Source organism: Pezoporus wallicus, unplaced genomic scaffold (assembly GCF_028554395.1).
Source record: "Pezoporus wallicus isolate ANWC-B61680 ecotype Strahan unplaced genomic scaffold, APGP_CSIRO_Pwel_v1 contig_13961, whole genome shotgun sequence".
Lineage (NCBI taxonomy): Eukaryota > Metazoa > Chordata > Aves > Psittaciformes > Psittacidae > Pezoporus > Pezoporus wallicus.
This window is the reverse complement of record NW_026639900.1, coordinates 473,495-487,501: the sequence shown is the minus strand read 5'-3', so window position 1 is coordinate 487,501 and position 14,007 is coordinate 473,495. Positions and strand designations below refer to the sequence as shown.

The following is a 14,007-nucleotide window of genomic DNA, read 5'->3' as shown; positions in this document are numbered from 1 at the left end:
CATGAATACAAGGTGAGACAAGAACATGCTTTTAACCAAAAATCTCACTATTTCTGGCACTTACCAGTGCAGTACGTGGTCTACATGAGCTCCTTTTGCTTTGATGGGTGTGCTCAAAATACCCCTTTATGCAGTAGTTAGCCAAAGCATTTACACTGATGAAGTGATAATTTTGCATCTTATCCTTTTGGGAATAGAGGCAAAAATAGTTAGGGGCAATAACAGCACCTGCTAATGAATGCATAACAATCCTTTGATGTTTTTAGTAAGGCTGCTTATTGAGATTAAACCCTGTGACTTTACCCACTTCATAAAGCCATCCATTGCTTTCTAGAATCTGACCTTGCTGTATCCACATCTCTATTGTTTATTTTTAATAAGTGACACTTCAAACTCCCAAGGGATTTTTCCCACTTCCAACCTGCACTCTCCTATAATCCTATGCATGATGTAAGTTTCTTTAGTGACTTTATTTCAATTATGGGAGTTAGGTTGGAGGAATATTCCATAAATCCCAGCACTATTCAGTGTACCATTTCAGCAACCACCTCAAGTTCACCTGCGTGTTGGTTTTACTTGCTAGGCAGCTCTGAATGAAGAACCAGTTGTTTTATTCAATGGTGGAGAATCTGTCAGAATATGTGTGACCATATCCTGAACCCGTAGCCTTTGTATGAGGCAGGAAGGCTTCACTAATTCTGGTTAGGAGAAAAAGATTGATTCTGCATGGACCGAAAAATTTTCATTTAGAAGCTGTACAAACCACCCCCATCCCTTTCTCCAAAGCCAACCATCAGATTGTTCACACTGTCCCTTAGGAGTAGTCAATATTGGTAAGTATATCTGGACCCAGAGAAGCAGAGAAAATCTTCCATTCCAAAAAGTGGTAGAATGGATGGGTCCAGCTAACATATCTGAGATGCTTGTGTGGCGAATTCCTCTCTGCCAAGCTTTGTGTGGAGGTTGTGTCATGGTTCGTGGAAGACTGGCACAAAAAGTAAGAAATTTTTATAAGACTTCTGCTAAATATAAGTCTGTCAAACCAGGTTGACCCAAGAAATCCCCATGGCTGCAGAAAGGAGTGCTCTGCATTACACATCTGCAAGGCTGGGTTGCTTGACTGCTGGAAGAGGAGGCTGTGCAGAGCTGCTCTCAGACATCCATTTCCAGACCTGTTGTTCCATTGGAGAAGGGCTTAGCAATAGTGCAAAACCACAGCCAGGGCAGGTACAAAAGGCTGATCAGTAATGACTGAGATTGAGCATTTCTAGATGTGGGAAATGTCCTTGTGGCTGTTTCCTTCTTGATCTCCCTGTGCATTTAATCCCTTTTCTTATCAAGCAGATAAACAGCTGGGACAATGTCCACACTGAAATACTGGGCAGTTCTTGAGAAAAGTTCCCTGCTGGTGGCTGTAAGAAATCAATTAGGGAGAGAAAAGCAGAGATTTGGGTAAAGGTCTGAATTGATAGAAAGACGAGGTATGTATGCAGGCCAGGTGGCTTGGAATAGGTTCTTTTTATTTGATGTGGACTGTTTTGGAGCAGATGCCCAATGGTCCTTTCCCAGTGTTCAGCAGATGAGCTGCTCCTGCAGAGAGCTCAGCAGGAGGGAGGTACCCTCTCTTTATAATGACTTACTAATGTCCTGTGAATTCGTGTCAGGGTTCTGCAGCCCAGCAACATCGAAAGCTTTTTATGGAAGGAAAATGTCTCACAATTGCTTTGTGAAGAAACCCCTTGGTTTAATGGCACAGATAAGGAAGCTTTGAGAAGGCAACATGATTTATGAGTATGCTTTTATTTCCTCCTGATTGTGTCCCTTTCAAGCTCAGCTTCATGGTTGTCTCTCAAGGAGGAAACACAGAGCTGGGTGATCCATTCTTCTCTGGGTATCACAATTGGTCTGTGTTCTTCAAAGCCAGAACTTTCAGGCTGGGATGCAGTGAATGCAAACACTGGGTTTGGGAATGAAATTCAACCAATGTCTGAATTTGTGCCTAAGACCAATTTCTGTTGGCCCAAGTCACAGAGATAGTGATCAGTGTCTTTTGAAAGTGTGCCCAGCAGCGCACAGTATTAACGTGCTGTCAGGAAGGCACTCCAGTGTGGAGATGAGTAGGGGGAGAGATATCAAGCAGAATGAGAAACACAGCCTCTGGGTCCAGTACAGGAGGACACGGCAAATTTCAGCTATACACATCCAAGGGTTTGGGAGAGGCTGCCAGGAGGATTAGTGAGGCTTTAGCAGAGGAAGCATCTTTCCAGGCAGTCAGAGCCCCAGAGGTGAAGTCCTCAGCACAGTCCCTAAAGGAAAGAGAAAGAAATAGCTGTGGACATTGTCATTGCCTACACTTACAGTGACTCTGCAGTAACCAAGAGAATTACAGTGAAGCAATTGTGTTGTGAGGAGAAAAAGGGAGTTGAGAGCATGTTTTCTGATCGTTTTCTGATAATTTCCTGAGACAGCTAAAATCATTAATAATGTTATAATGACTTAACTTCCTACTTCCTTAATCCAGGATGGAGCACTGGTGCTTCTGTTTGTACCTAAGGTTATCCTGAGTGTGTTATGCATTTTAGTAGTAAGCAAAAATGTGAGTTTCGGTATTTTATTCTGCCTATGTGCTCCTGAACCAGAATAAAGGCAGAAATAGACTGCAGTACGTGCAAACCTCAGGCTCGAGGGATTTCCGTGGACTTCCCAATAGGCTTAAAAATGTTTTTCAGAGATCATCGAACTCTGAAGAAAGAGCCTCTGTTCTTATCTCATGCAAGACATGGACCGTGTTTTGTAATTACACTGAGTCTAACGTGAAATCAGTCATTTAGGAGAAAGTTACATAAAAGGTATGAAACAAACGCCCCACGTTGCAGAAATTGGTGTTGGAATTTTGGGTTAAGTGTCTTTATCATTGCCCAGACTGACTTTAAACATTTGTTTGGTGTGACTTGCAGGTAAGTTTTCAAGTCCTGTTAAGCTGAAGAACATGATCCACTCTCTGTGGTGACAGAGACTTAGAACCCTACTCAGGGTTTTTACAGAGTGACTAAGTCACCCTCCAGAACTTCAGCTTTCTCTGTTCAGCTTCACGGGGTTTGGAGCAGTTTCTATGGACACGCGTTGTGATGATATATCTAGCACATCCCTGTGAGAAATAATGTGACAGCTGGCTGTGTGTTCCTTCACACCGTGGTTAGGGACTGTTTCCACTGACATCAACCACTGCCCTGTTACTTAAACTGGAATTTCTTCCTTAGACTGTGCTTTTACTGCATGGGAATACGTTTGAAATTCTGTAGTTCACTGCTGTTTCTCAAGCAAAACATCTCTGTGCATGTGGCAATCTGCAGGTCATCTTTACATTCTGCTGCCACAAGCTGAATGCTGTGAATCGCAGGACTACAGATCAGTGCTCTGTACATTGTCCCTATCCGCACACCAGCTTTTCCTTATGCTCTGGACAGTGACATCTTCAATAGGTTATGTTAAATGTGCTGACATTCTGTCCAGGAGCGTGGGGCACACAGCCACATGCAGGATGCTGGGTTTATGCCCAGTCAAGTGCCAAGGTTAGTCTGCTGGTAACAAGCCTTTGCTGCTGTGGCTGAGGTTGAGGAGCCCAGGGCTGAGTCAGAACATTGCAGAAGTCGCTTCTGCCTGAGAGAACGTGCATCCAGGCACAGAGAATGCGGTTATTGGGTGTCTCATTGCTCCATCCCTCCTTCACGTTGTCATCCATGTCTGTAAAATGCAATGGGAATTCTGAAGAGGGTGCTTGAAGAGGGGATTCTGTTATTACTGCATTTCTGGGCTCGGCCTGGCTTGCAGCAAGCAGACAGGAAGGGACGAGTTTACTGGCACAGCACTCTGAACCTGACCTTAGCTTTCGTTTTCACCCACAGATGTTCAGTTCCTGAAATTTTCCACTCTGCCCAGTCGTCACTTGACATGCGATCTTACACTGCTGAGCTCCGGAGGTGGCAAACGAAACACTGCTTTCAGCCCTAGGCTGCTGCTTTTCTTATCTTAAATCTGCAGGAGCTAAGAAGGAGTCCAGACAGTAGCTTTGCAATCCCACTTCTTAAGTGCCTAGACCTGAATCTTTAGTTTTGCTTTTGACAGAAAGTTGTTATCCCCACTTTTGATAAAGAACATTTCAAAATGAAGGAGCCAGTGAAGAAGATGCTGCAGTTAATGAAATACATGACAGTCCTTAGAAGTACAGTGAGCAGTACTATTTCTGGTACATTTGGTATTTAATGTAGAAATTTGGGAACTAGAAATACGTTCTTTTGCAGATAACATTTTTGGATGAGCGGTGCAAGGTCACCAGCAAACTGAGAGGTGTTGATACTGCCCCAGGTCTAGCACCACCCTGACACAAACCCTCACCATTGTCATCATTTATGCATTTATTTACCTTGTATTTGAAACAGTGCAGAGAGGTTTCCTGTGGCTCAGTGCCCCATTGGACCAGGCACTGGATACAGCACAGAGAGACAAAACTTGTCTTAAAATAACTTTTGAAGGATGTAGTAGATGCTGAAGTGTTGCTGGGAAATGATGCCTGTCCTGCAGTTAAGTGATAGCAAGCTGGAAAATGTGACTGAAGTCTGAGAAAAGCAGCACTGCAGCCCAGAAAGGGATAGAAAGTGAACGAATGTTCCTGATGGACCAAATCAGTGAAGTCATTTGTACCACATAGTGGCTACGTGAAAGAAGTAGCGAGCACTTTACTGAGAAGCATGAGTTCATTTCTGTGCTGTAAATAGTCTTTGTGACCTGGCTCCATTTTGACTGGTGCTCTTACTCTTTGGTGTCTCATCCCAGGTTACTGGGCAGCTCCTGCCCCTCCTACTGAGTTGGAATTGTTTTCTGGTAGCTCAAAAATATCTTCCTTCCAGCTGACCTTGCTGATGGGCAGGGTGCTGGAGCGAGTGCTCTGTGTGGTCCTTCTCAATCCTTTTATAATGATTCTGTGTTACTGGTACTTTAAGGACCAAATTTCCTGTTCAGCCAGGGAAGTTAATCAAATGGGCTAAAGCAGGAAGCAGAGTAGGTTTCCACAGGAAAAGGAAATGCTCAAGGAGCAGAGACATCAGTTTGCAAATGCAGAGTGCTTCATCCCTATCACCCGAGGACCATGGGGCGTCTTCACCAATCTTAGAAGCTGCCAAGTGCTTTTAGGTGCCTGCAAGGTTCTGTTTTGAATTTGTGATGACATACATGATGTCTCTGAAAGATCATCTTGGAGGTTCCTCACATAGAAAATAGTTGGATTGGATAGGAAAAGGGAGCTAGAAAAAAATCACTTGTCATTTATGAGATGTGGGACAATTGAGCATCCTCTCTTTAGGGTTCCATCAAGTCAGGAAAATCAGCCCTTGTTATCATCAGCTTTGCCTCAGTGTAATAGTTCTTTGAAGGCTCAAGGTGTCCTGATCTTAGGGAGCAACCCTACAAACAGTTGTTTTTTAAATGTTTTTAAGGATAGAACTTCTTGAGCTGATGCAGAATATTGCAGTCAGACAAAGAATATGACTTGCTTATCATTGAGGCTACAGACCATCACATTCTCAGAAGCAAAACACAATTTAAGTCAAAATGACAGCGTGGTCAGAATGCTGTTGAATAGGTCAGACATTCTGCTCCAAAAGGGCACCTCTTTCATCAAAGTTAATGCAAGAAAAGCAGCTAGTTCTTGCATTTTGCTATGGCAGAGGCAGAAGCGGCTGTGCAAAAATAGGAAATAGGTGTGGGATTGGGGTTCTGTGGGAAGAACTTTCCAAGCAGTGTGGTGTATTTGTAGAAGGAGTGGACAGTCGGTGTTTAGGTAATCTCTGGCTCCACCTGAAGAATTAATTGTGCTCTCTTGGTGGTGTTATACAGAGGGAGTTTTCCTATTGATTTTGGTGAGTAAAAAGCAGGTCCTGCTTGAAAAACTGGAGTGATGAAGCTGTTCTCTGAATGCCTGTACCTCAGCCAATCCTTTGAGCAATTCCTATGTGGAAAGAAGATGTTTCTCCTCTGGTCATTCCAAATGTGATTTTTCATATGCTGTCCCTACAGAGCCTTTGCTTGATTTCAGCAGTCTCCAAGCACAGGGAAATAAAGAGGCTAAATAATAAAAGCTTAGAAACCATTGGATATAATATAATATAATATAATATAATATAATATAATATAACATAATTCACTTAAATTTCTAAGATACATTATTTTTTAAAGTACTAGATGTTAAGATTCCTCCTGTTCTGTAGAAATGAGAGTTCAGATCTAGTAAGAAAGGGAAAGATGCAAATAGAATCTTTATAACCTGACAAAACAGCAAATACAAAGAAGAGTGTAACTTTGTTCTTTGAACTCTGAATTTTGCTTTCAGCTCAAGCACTTTCAATTTGACCCTTGAGATACATGGGGTTGTACCCACAATCAAGCAATTACAACTGCCTGTATGATTTGGGAAGAGCTGTCATGGGTCAGAAGCAAGGTAAAAGTTTGTAGCATGGCATTGGGTCACGCACAGCTCACACATTATTCCTGCCCACTGATTAGATGTCTGGAGTATTTTAAACAAGGGATGTCAAGTGATAATTCCAGTGCAAGGAAGGGCATCATGTGAAGATAAAACCGATCGGAGTGAGAACGTTCATGAGCATGGGCTGATACAAGCAGGTGAATGCTCAAACTACAGAAAACTCTGGTCTATTTTTCAAGAGATTCATCTCAAGCAACCCTGGGTGGGATGTGCACAGTGTATTCACACCTGAACACGTGTACCCATAACCTGGTTTTACCTCTAGGAGGGCTTTATACAAGCACTGACTTTTTAAATAGACAGACTAGACACAGAAAGAAGAAAATGCCTTGCCCAAGCTTGTCCACTGAAAATATGACAAATGAATATTTCGTGTGCATTTCCTTGTTTCTCTTGAAGCTTTATAGCTTATTTCTATAGATCTTTGATCAGCACCTGTAAACCTTTTTCTAGTCATTGTGAGGATTTTGACCTTGTATTAGTCAGCGGACTTAAGAATTGTCTGTAACGTGATAATGTTATGTATGATAGCTCATACATAACATCCATGAGCAATATCAGGTATCCTTGGGGGTGTCCTGCCACACCACAGCACTCCGGAGTCCACAGTTGCCTGGCAGCACTCTGTGCCAGCCCTGGCTCCAGGGCTGCTTGTGGCTTTCAGGCTTCAGGGAGAAACCTGGTTTTGTAATGCGTGAGTGTCCACGTGCTGTCTGAAGTTGTCAGTCAGTTACACAACGCTGTCTCCATCATCTAGCTGTCCTTCTGGCATTCACACATGCAGCATGGTTTGAATAGTTTAGACTTCAAGGAGTTGCAGTTTCCTTCAAGTTTTTCCAGTACGTTGGAAAAGCACAAAGGGACAAGCCTCAGGCAGCAACAGATAGAACAGGGAGTTTTGGAGAGGAAAATATTGAGAAAGATGCATGATCGAAAATAAGGGATGTTATGTAAAATTTAAAATACCTGTCCTTAGTCCTAATCAATCATCAATTCTAATAGAATCAATTATAATGTATAAATATAATGTTTAAGTGCTTTACTGGCCCATATCCTAAAGCTCTATGGTTCTGTAAAGTTTCTCTTGAGGTTGCTCGCTCTCTTTCTACAGCTGTGAGTTTGATGTGCAGGAGAACAGCCATCCAGTGATGAAATCTGTAACAGTGCTTCAAGGATTCCTTTGTTTTTCCCTATTTTAACACTGCCTGTCAGGATGCAAAAGCTGCTCAGTGTGATACGGTGTCCTTGTCACAGAGCACACAGAGGTAAAGGTTACAGCATGCTGAGCCTGAAGGAGGAGATGCTCCCAACACCAAACACCGGTGGCTGCTCTCCCTCCTCCCGTCATGCATGTTTTGTAATAGAGCAGCAGCCGCACGCCCCTTGGGCTCTGAAGGAAATGCAGGACACTTTGGGATTCCCCTTCTGTCCACTACCCGTGTGTAGCCTCACTCTGCTGTTTTGCATACATGGTCCTCACGTATAAAATGCATTTGCCTCACAGGAGAGATACAGAGCCCCGGAGATTAAAGGAAAGGAACTTTGACAGCAAAGACGATCTCCTGACAGGGCTGGGGAAGTTCTTCGCAAAGCACGGTAGGACAGCTCTGAGTCCCTGTGCTGGGTTTGCCACTGTGTGCTGCAGCTCACAGGTGGAGTAATTATGTGGCAAATTGTCTTGTTTTGTTTACTTTTCTGTATTAGGAGTGAAGTGTTGGAATCAGTTTCCTGCTCTATTTCCAGCTGTTTTGCTGCTCTGGAAACTTTATCTCCCTTTCTGCTGATTTGAAGGTTTGTGCATGTAACAGGTAATGTTGTAAATATTATTTAAAGGACTATGTTGTGGAGAACACGAAGAACAAGTTCTTACTCTGAATGCTCAGAAATGCATGGAAAATGGGAGTCTTCATCTTTGCTTTTCTTTTTTTTCTGTTTATTTTGTTATGATTTTTATTTTTCCTCTTATTACTTTTACTTTTAATCTTTCTTATTATTTTTTCTGATTTTTCTTTCATTCAGTCTTTACTTTTTTCTTTCTCTCTCTCTCTCCCTGTTTTTTCCTTCTCTCTTTCCCTGTGTTTTACAGAAATGTATAGGCACACTGCAGCATTTTATTGCAGAATAGGAATTTAGATTTGTTCCTATTTTGTAACCGTAGAGAAATGCTCATTGCACACTGTTTCTTTTACTTGGAGCAGACAATGTATATTTGTATATACATGGCAATGTATATTTTCTTTCTTTAACTATTTGGAAACATCAGATTTTGATTTGTGCTATGAACCTGCTGGGGCTGATTCTGCTTTACCTTGCCTGAACTAGTCTGCTCCTTTTCTTCTGTCCCACCTTCCCTAGTTCAAGAATCCATTGTAGGATGAGAAACTATCAGAAAATGTATGTTAAAATGAATAACATTAACCTTCTTATATTCTTAGGTAAATGCTTTCTATTATTTAAATACATGTATACATCTTACAAAATACAGAATCTCAGAGCTCCATTAGTCGCTGGCAGATCAATACATTGCAAAACCTTTTGATTGAATTACAGACCTATGAGAATAGCAGCAACAATTTTCATCCCTTTTCCCAGCTATCGTATAGTGATGTGAATTTACAGAAGGTTTAATGACCCTTAGGGAGCTTCTGAAAAACACAACTTACAAAAGAAAGTGTCAAGTGTCAGAGGGTGTTTTTCATACAAGCAAAGCACATGTGTGGTTTTCTCAGACACTGGTGTTTGCTGGTTTATCACCTGTGGGACAGCTGAAATTCTCTTGCAGTATTTCAGAAGGAGGTGTGGCTGCAGCATTACAAAGAGAACTGGCAGTTTCAGCATCAGTCCTCTGAGTCAAGCAGGTTTCGTTTTAAAAACAGGATATTAACTACATGAGGTCTGTTAGGTGGTGAGTTTGAGCAGTTTTAAAGAGTTGCCTTCTTAGATAAAAGCTGACCTTGTTGGGTTTTTTCCCTCCTCAGAAGTGTTTCCACATCACACAAAACAAGATTTCAGCACTGAACTAAAACCATAAACAAAGCATACACAATGCTGTGCCCATGGCAGTTTGCATTCAGACCTCGTGCTGCTAAGAGCCAGTCTTCTGCAGAGAAGGACATCAATAATAACGTGGATAGGAAGAGCCACAGGTAAGATCTCTTACCGTCTTTTAACCGTTTCAGTTTCTCTTCCATTTGGCAAAGGAAAATGTTAAGTGTCATGGGTTCTGCAGCCCTGTACTGTGTTTCCAATGCAATAATATTAACCAAAGAACAGTTGTCCCTGGGAGCCGTTGGGTGGTGATGACTTGGTCAGGTACTTTAAGCTTTTGTGTCTAGGTTATGCAGTCATTGAGGAAATAAATCATCTTCCTTTCTCTTTCACAGCTCTAGATTTATTTGGTGTATTAGGAAGGTTTCACGTATGCTAGGACTTAGGAGGCATGTGTCTGCTGTAAAAGTTAGCAGAGTGGTTATTAATGCTTTAATTCAGTTGGTGTTTATACTGTTTTTGCAAGACACTGAATAAAATAAGTGACACATTCATGTTGAATCTCTCAGTTCTCAGGCTGTTACTTATTTCAGTTTTCTATTGCATTTTGTTTCTTTCTCTGCCCATTCCCCTACCCAAATTGAAAAGCAGGAGTTCAGAAAGTAAGGCTTAATGCAGAAACAAAAGGAAATTAATATCAAACTATGTTATTTGCTTAATGGGCTGGAGATTGGACCTAGCTGCTCTTTTCACACATTTCCCAAAGATTTCAACCTTTTTGTTTAATTCCTCTGAGTATTTTTTGGCCAGATCATAATTGTACAGATGTCCTTTGTTTAGCTTACAGCAAGGATACTCAACCTTTACTATTCCAGGCCATATCTGTTGTTTTTCTTTCCACATAGTGATCTGAATAGGGTTATCATACCTTTACTACTGACTTCTAGTCCTCTCCACCCCTCATGCTGCTTGGTTGGCTGATGGACTCAGTGCATCTTTCAGCTGCAGCTCTGAGCATCCTCTACTGATGCTGGAGGTAAAACTAACAAAAACTGGTACATTGCATTATACTGAATTGTCTTTCTCTCTTTTAAAGCTTAGAAAATGGCGATGCCAAATTGTATGATCTGAGCAAGAAGTGGATAGAGATGCCATCTGTAACTTCAGCAAAGGCCACTGATGGCAGAGAGGTCTGTTTCTATCATCATAGTTTGATAATAACAGTTCAGACGGGTTGTGCTTGCTGCTCAAAGCTTCTCACAGTTCTCCTGTGAGGACTGACTGTAGTTACATGAGGTTAGGACTGCTGTGAGATATTTGGATGCAAGATCTTGTCTGCACATAAAGGAGCTTTGGTAAGACTTAAGGGAGGGAGGTGACCCGGTGGGGCCTGAAGTGCCTGGCTCCTTTATTCACCTTTGAAAACCCAGCCTTTCTCTAAAATAGTCTGGTTCACTGTTTTTGTGAGACTGTGACTATTAAGAGTCCTTACTGAAATTATAAAGGTGTTTGCAGTGGCAGATTTAAAGTGAATTTAAAATGGCAAATTTAAAATGAAGCTGTAAGATATTCAGTAGGTCTGAAGATAGGAAGTGTTTTTATCTTTTCTCTGTCCAGAACCCCTCCCAAAATGGTATCAAAGCTTCAAACCAAGTATCAAGATGTCCAAGACATGTAAAAGTAAGAAACTTGGAAAATGGCTCCAGCTTTCTTGACACACTGCACCTGACAGCGAAGGAGGTAAGATCTGGAGACCTGAACAGTGGCTTTTCATAAACTTGACAAGATACAGAGTGCAGCCTTGGGTTTTGACGTTTTCTTGGTTTTCAGGTTATCAACTGCCGGACCAAAGCCTGCCAAGGGGCACTCATGACCCCAAAGGGCCTGGTGAGAGGTACTCGAGATGAGCCGGTTCCACCAGCAGAGCTCTTACCTCAGGCAATAGACTTCATCAAGCAGTACTACAATTCATTTAAAGAGTAAGGCAGCTTTACCTTCAGTTTTCATTTAAACTCCTCTCCCTACCCACCAGTCTGTGAGACTGTAGGAGTGCTTGGGTTTCCTCATGGCTATGGGTGACCGTCCTGTTCCATAGCATGCATTCAAAAAATAGATAAGGACTATTAGGAAAGTGAAAGAAAACTATTACTGCACTTCATATGTTCTATCTGCCAATCCGCAGCCTTGGGAGTACAGGAATGAACTCTGCACAGTGCATTCCTCAGCCCTCTCCCTTCTCAGGGTGTTACATTATGTAATCATTTGTAATAATCAGCTTGGTCAGGACTCTTACAGAATGTCACTTTCTGTTTCCTTAACAGTGGATGTTGTTGGGATTAGCTCCTACTCAGATCAGACCTAGATGTGAAATATGTGCATAATGTTTTTCCTTTGTGCTGTTCCAAGTATCTTTGTGTTCTTTTGTTCTGTTTGACTCTCAAGGCTTTAGCCAAAGATTGGAAGGCCAGTCTCTTGCTTCTCAACCTTGCTCTGTGCTATCATCAGCATAAGCTTGCTGAGCATGCTGAGAGGTGCGCTGTAGCTTCAGAAGAGGCTTGTTCTGGCGAAAATGGGCATGGTGCAGAGACATCTTGTTGCAGGAAGAGCTGGAACATCAGGTTGAGGTCCAAGAGTTTGCAGTGCCATTTCACATGATAAGCTTTCAGTTGACAATTCAGTGTTTGCTCATCCTATTATAAAACATTATCAAACTTTCAAAGGGGCTCAGCCACATAATAGCTGCTTCTTTAGACACTTTGAACTCCTTCTACAAAGCTTTCTTCCATGTGGATCTTTCTGAAAGTCCCTGTCTTACACACAGGCTGTACTCACTCGCCAGCGTATTACATTTGCACATTGCTGTGTTTCTGCTCATGGCTATTTGATCACACTGATTTACACTATCTTACATGCTTGCCCTTGATCTTTCATCTTGTTGCAAATGTGAAACTCTCAGACAGTGCAGGCTGTTTTCATTGTGTCTGTGAGCCAACAAAACGATTTTTGTCTGTGCTGTGATAAATATTTCCTAATATTTTGACTTCATTCTCTGTTATCAACTAAAGAATTTTAGAGTTGGTTTCACTGACAAAGGAATTAATCAGCACTTCCCTTTAGGAATGAAAATCCTACTTGCCTTGCTCAGAAGGCCTGTGTCCCTGTGAAAATAATAGAACTTTGAGAGGACAGTCACTCTAATCCCACTTTTGGCTGGAGCCAGCCTGTTCTCTGCTGTTCATTTGCTTGTCATTTGACAATTTTTTTCCAAACTAATCTAGAAAACCCAATTTAAACTGAAAACTTACACAGAAAGTCTTCTGATCAATCCATGTATGTGCTGGGGGGGTGAAAGGGGGGTGAGGCTGCTTAAATACTGTGTTAAGTTACCTCATTAGACTAGTGAGCTCTGTTGTTTGCCCTCAATAAGGGCAGTTCCTAAATTCTGAAGCCAGGAACAGTTCTCAGCAGTCCTCAGTCAGTCCTATGCACTCAACTCATCCCTTTAGCTAGAAAATCCCTGCTTTTTGATAACAATCATATCTCAACCTACGTCAGTGCCAGTCCCCTCCCCAGAAGTTTACTCTACCTGCATTCTGGCAGAGAAAATCAGTGATGTCAGTAGAAGTCATCTCATGCAAAAGGATACTCAAAAACTTTATGGCTTCAACAATGCCTGTGCTTCTCTTGACCCAGAACTCAACAAGAACATTTGCAATTTAGATCAGATCGAAGCAATGAAGTCCTCATTGTGTCTTTGTGTGTCTGTTTCCTATTCAGAAAGCCAAAAATAGATGAGCACCTGGCCCGACTGGAAGCAGTGACCAGGGAGATAGAAACAACAGGAGCCTACCATCTGACTAAGGAGGAACTGATCTTTGCTGCCAAGCAGGCCTGGAGGAATGCACCCAGGTGCATTGGGAGGATCCAGTGGTCCAATCTACAGGTAACCAAGGAGTCTGGACATCATGGATTTAATAGTGATGTGCTGTAGGCCTGTGCACGTATTGGTAAAATATGGCAGTTGCTTCAACTGAGGACACTGCTGCCTCCTGTACGTACCATGAGATACCTGTGGAGCTGCAATTAAACTGAGAAACACTGACATTTTTCACTTTACTTCTTTCCTTAATCTTTCCTTAAATGCATAAGGAAAATACTAAGCTTACATTACTGTTTCCAAATCACTTTTTTTTCCTCTATGTTTCTTTTGGAAACTTGCAGGTGTTTGATGCACGGGATTGTAAAACAGCAAAGGAAATGTTTGAACATCTCTGTCGTCATATTCAGTACGCCACCAACAATGGAAATATAAGGTAAATCTCTTCAATTTCATTTTAAACAACAGAGTTCACATCCAGTTCTGGATTCAGAACTCCACCTAAAACCTGCAATGGTCTATCTGAATATTTGACAACTTGTTTCTGCTGTTCTCCTCCTGGTACTGCATGTTCCTCTCTAGTACCATCAACCAGCTTGAA

At 42.0% G+C, this 14,007-nt stretch overlaps 1 protein-coding gene across 7 annotated transcripts in view; it reads left to right on the top strand.

The window, feature by feature from the left end:
• NOS2 (nitric oxide synthase 2) overlaps positions 1 to 14,007 on the top strand; it is a 72,023-nt gene that overhangs the window by 8,470 nt on the left and 49,546 nt on the right. Inside the window, exons 1-9 of one of the 7 annotated variants that reach the window (XM_057416688.1) lie at positions 6,193 to 6,493; positions 8,046 to 8,137; positions 8,246 to 8,332; positions 9,520 to 9,687; positions 10,626 to 10,719; positions 11,147 to 11,269; positions 11,360 to 11,508; positions 13,307 to 13,472; positions 13,751 to 13,842. In XM_057416688.1, the coding sequence (XP_057272671.1) occupies positions 9,587 to 9,687; positions 10,626 to 10,719; positions 11,147 to 11,269; positions 11,360 to 11,508; positions 13,307 to 13,472; positions 13,751 to 13,842 (725 nt within the window). In that variant the 5' untranslated portion in view covers positions 6,193 to 6,493; positions 8,046 to 8,137; positions 8,246 to 8,332; positions 9,520 to 9,586. Of the gene's footprint in view, positions 1 to 6,192; positions 6,494 to 8,045; positions 8,333 to 9,519; positions 9,688 to 10,089; positions 10,566 to 10,625; positions 10,720 to 11,146; positions 11,270 to 11,359; positions 11,509 to 11,926; positions 12,061 to 13,306; positions 13,473 to 13,750; positions 13,843 to 14,007 lie in introns of those variants that run through there. The other 6 variants (XM_057416685.1, XM_057416683.1, XM_057416687.1 and 3 more) reach the window with 6 other exon arrangements.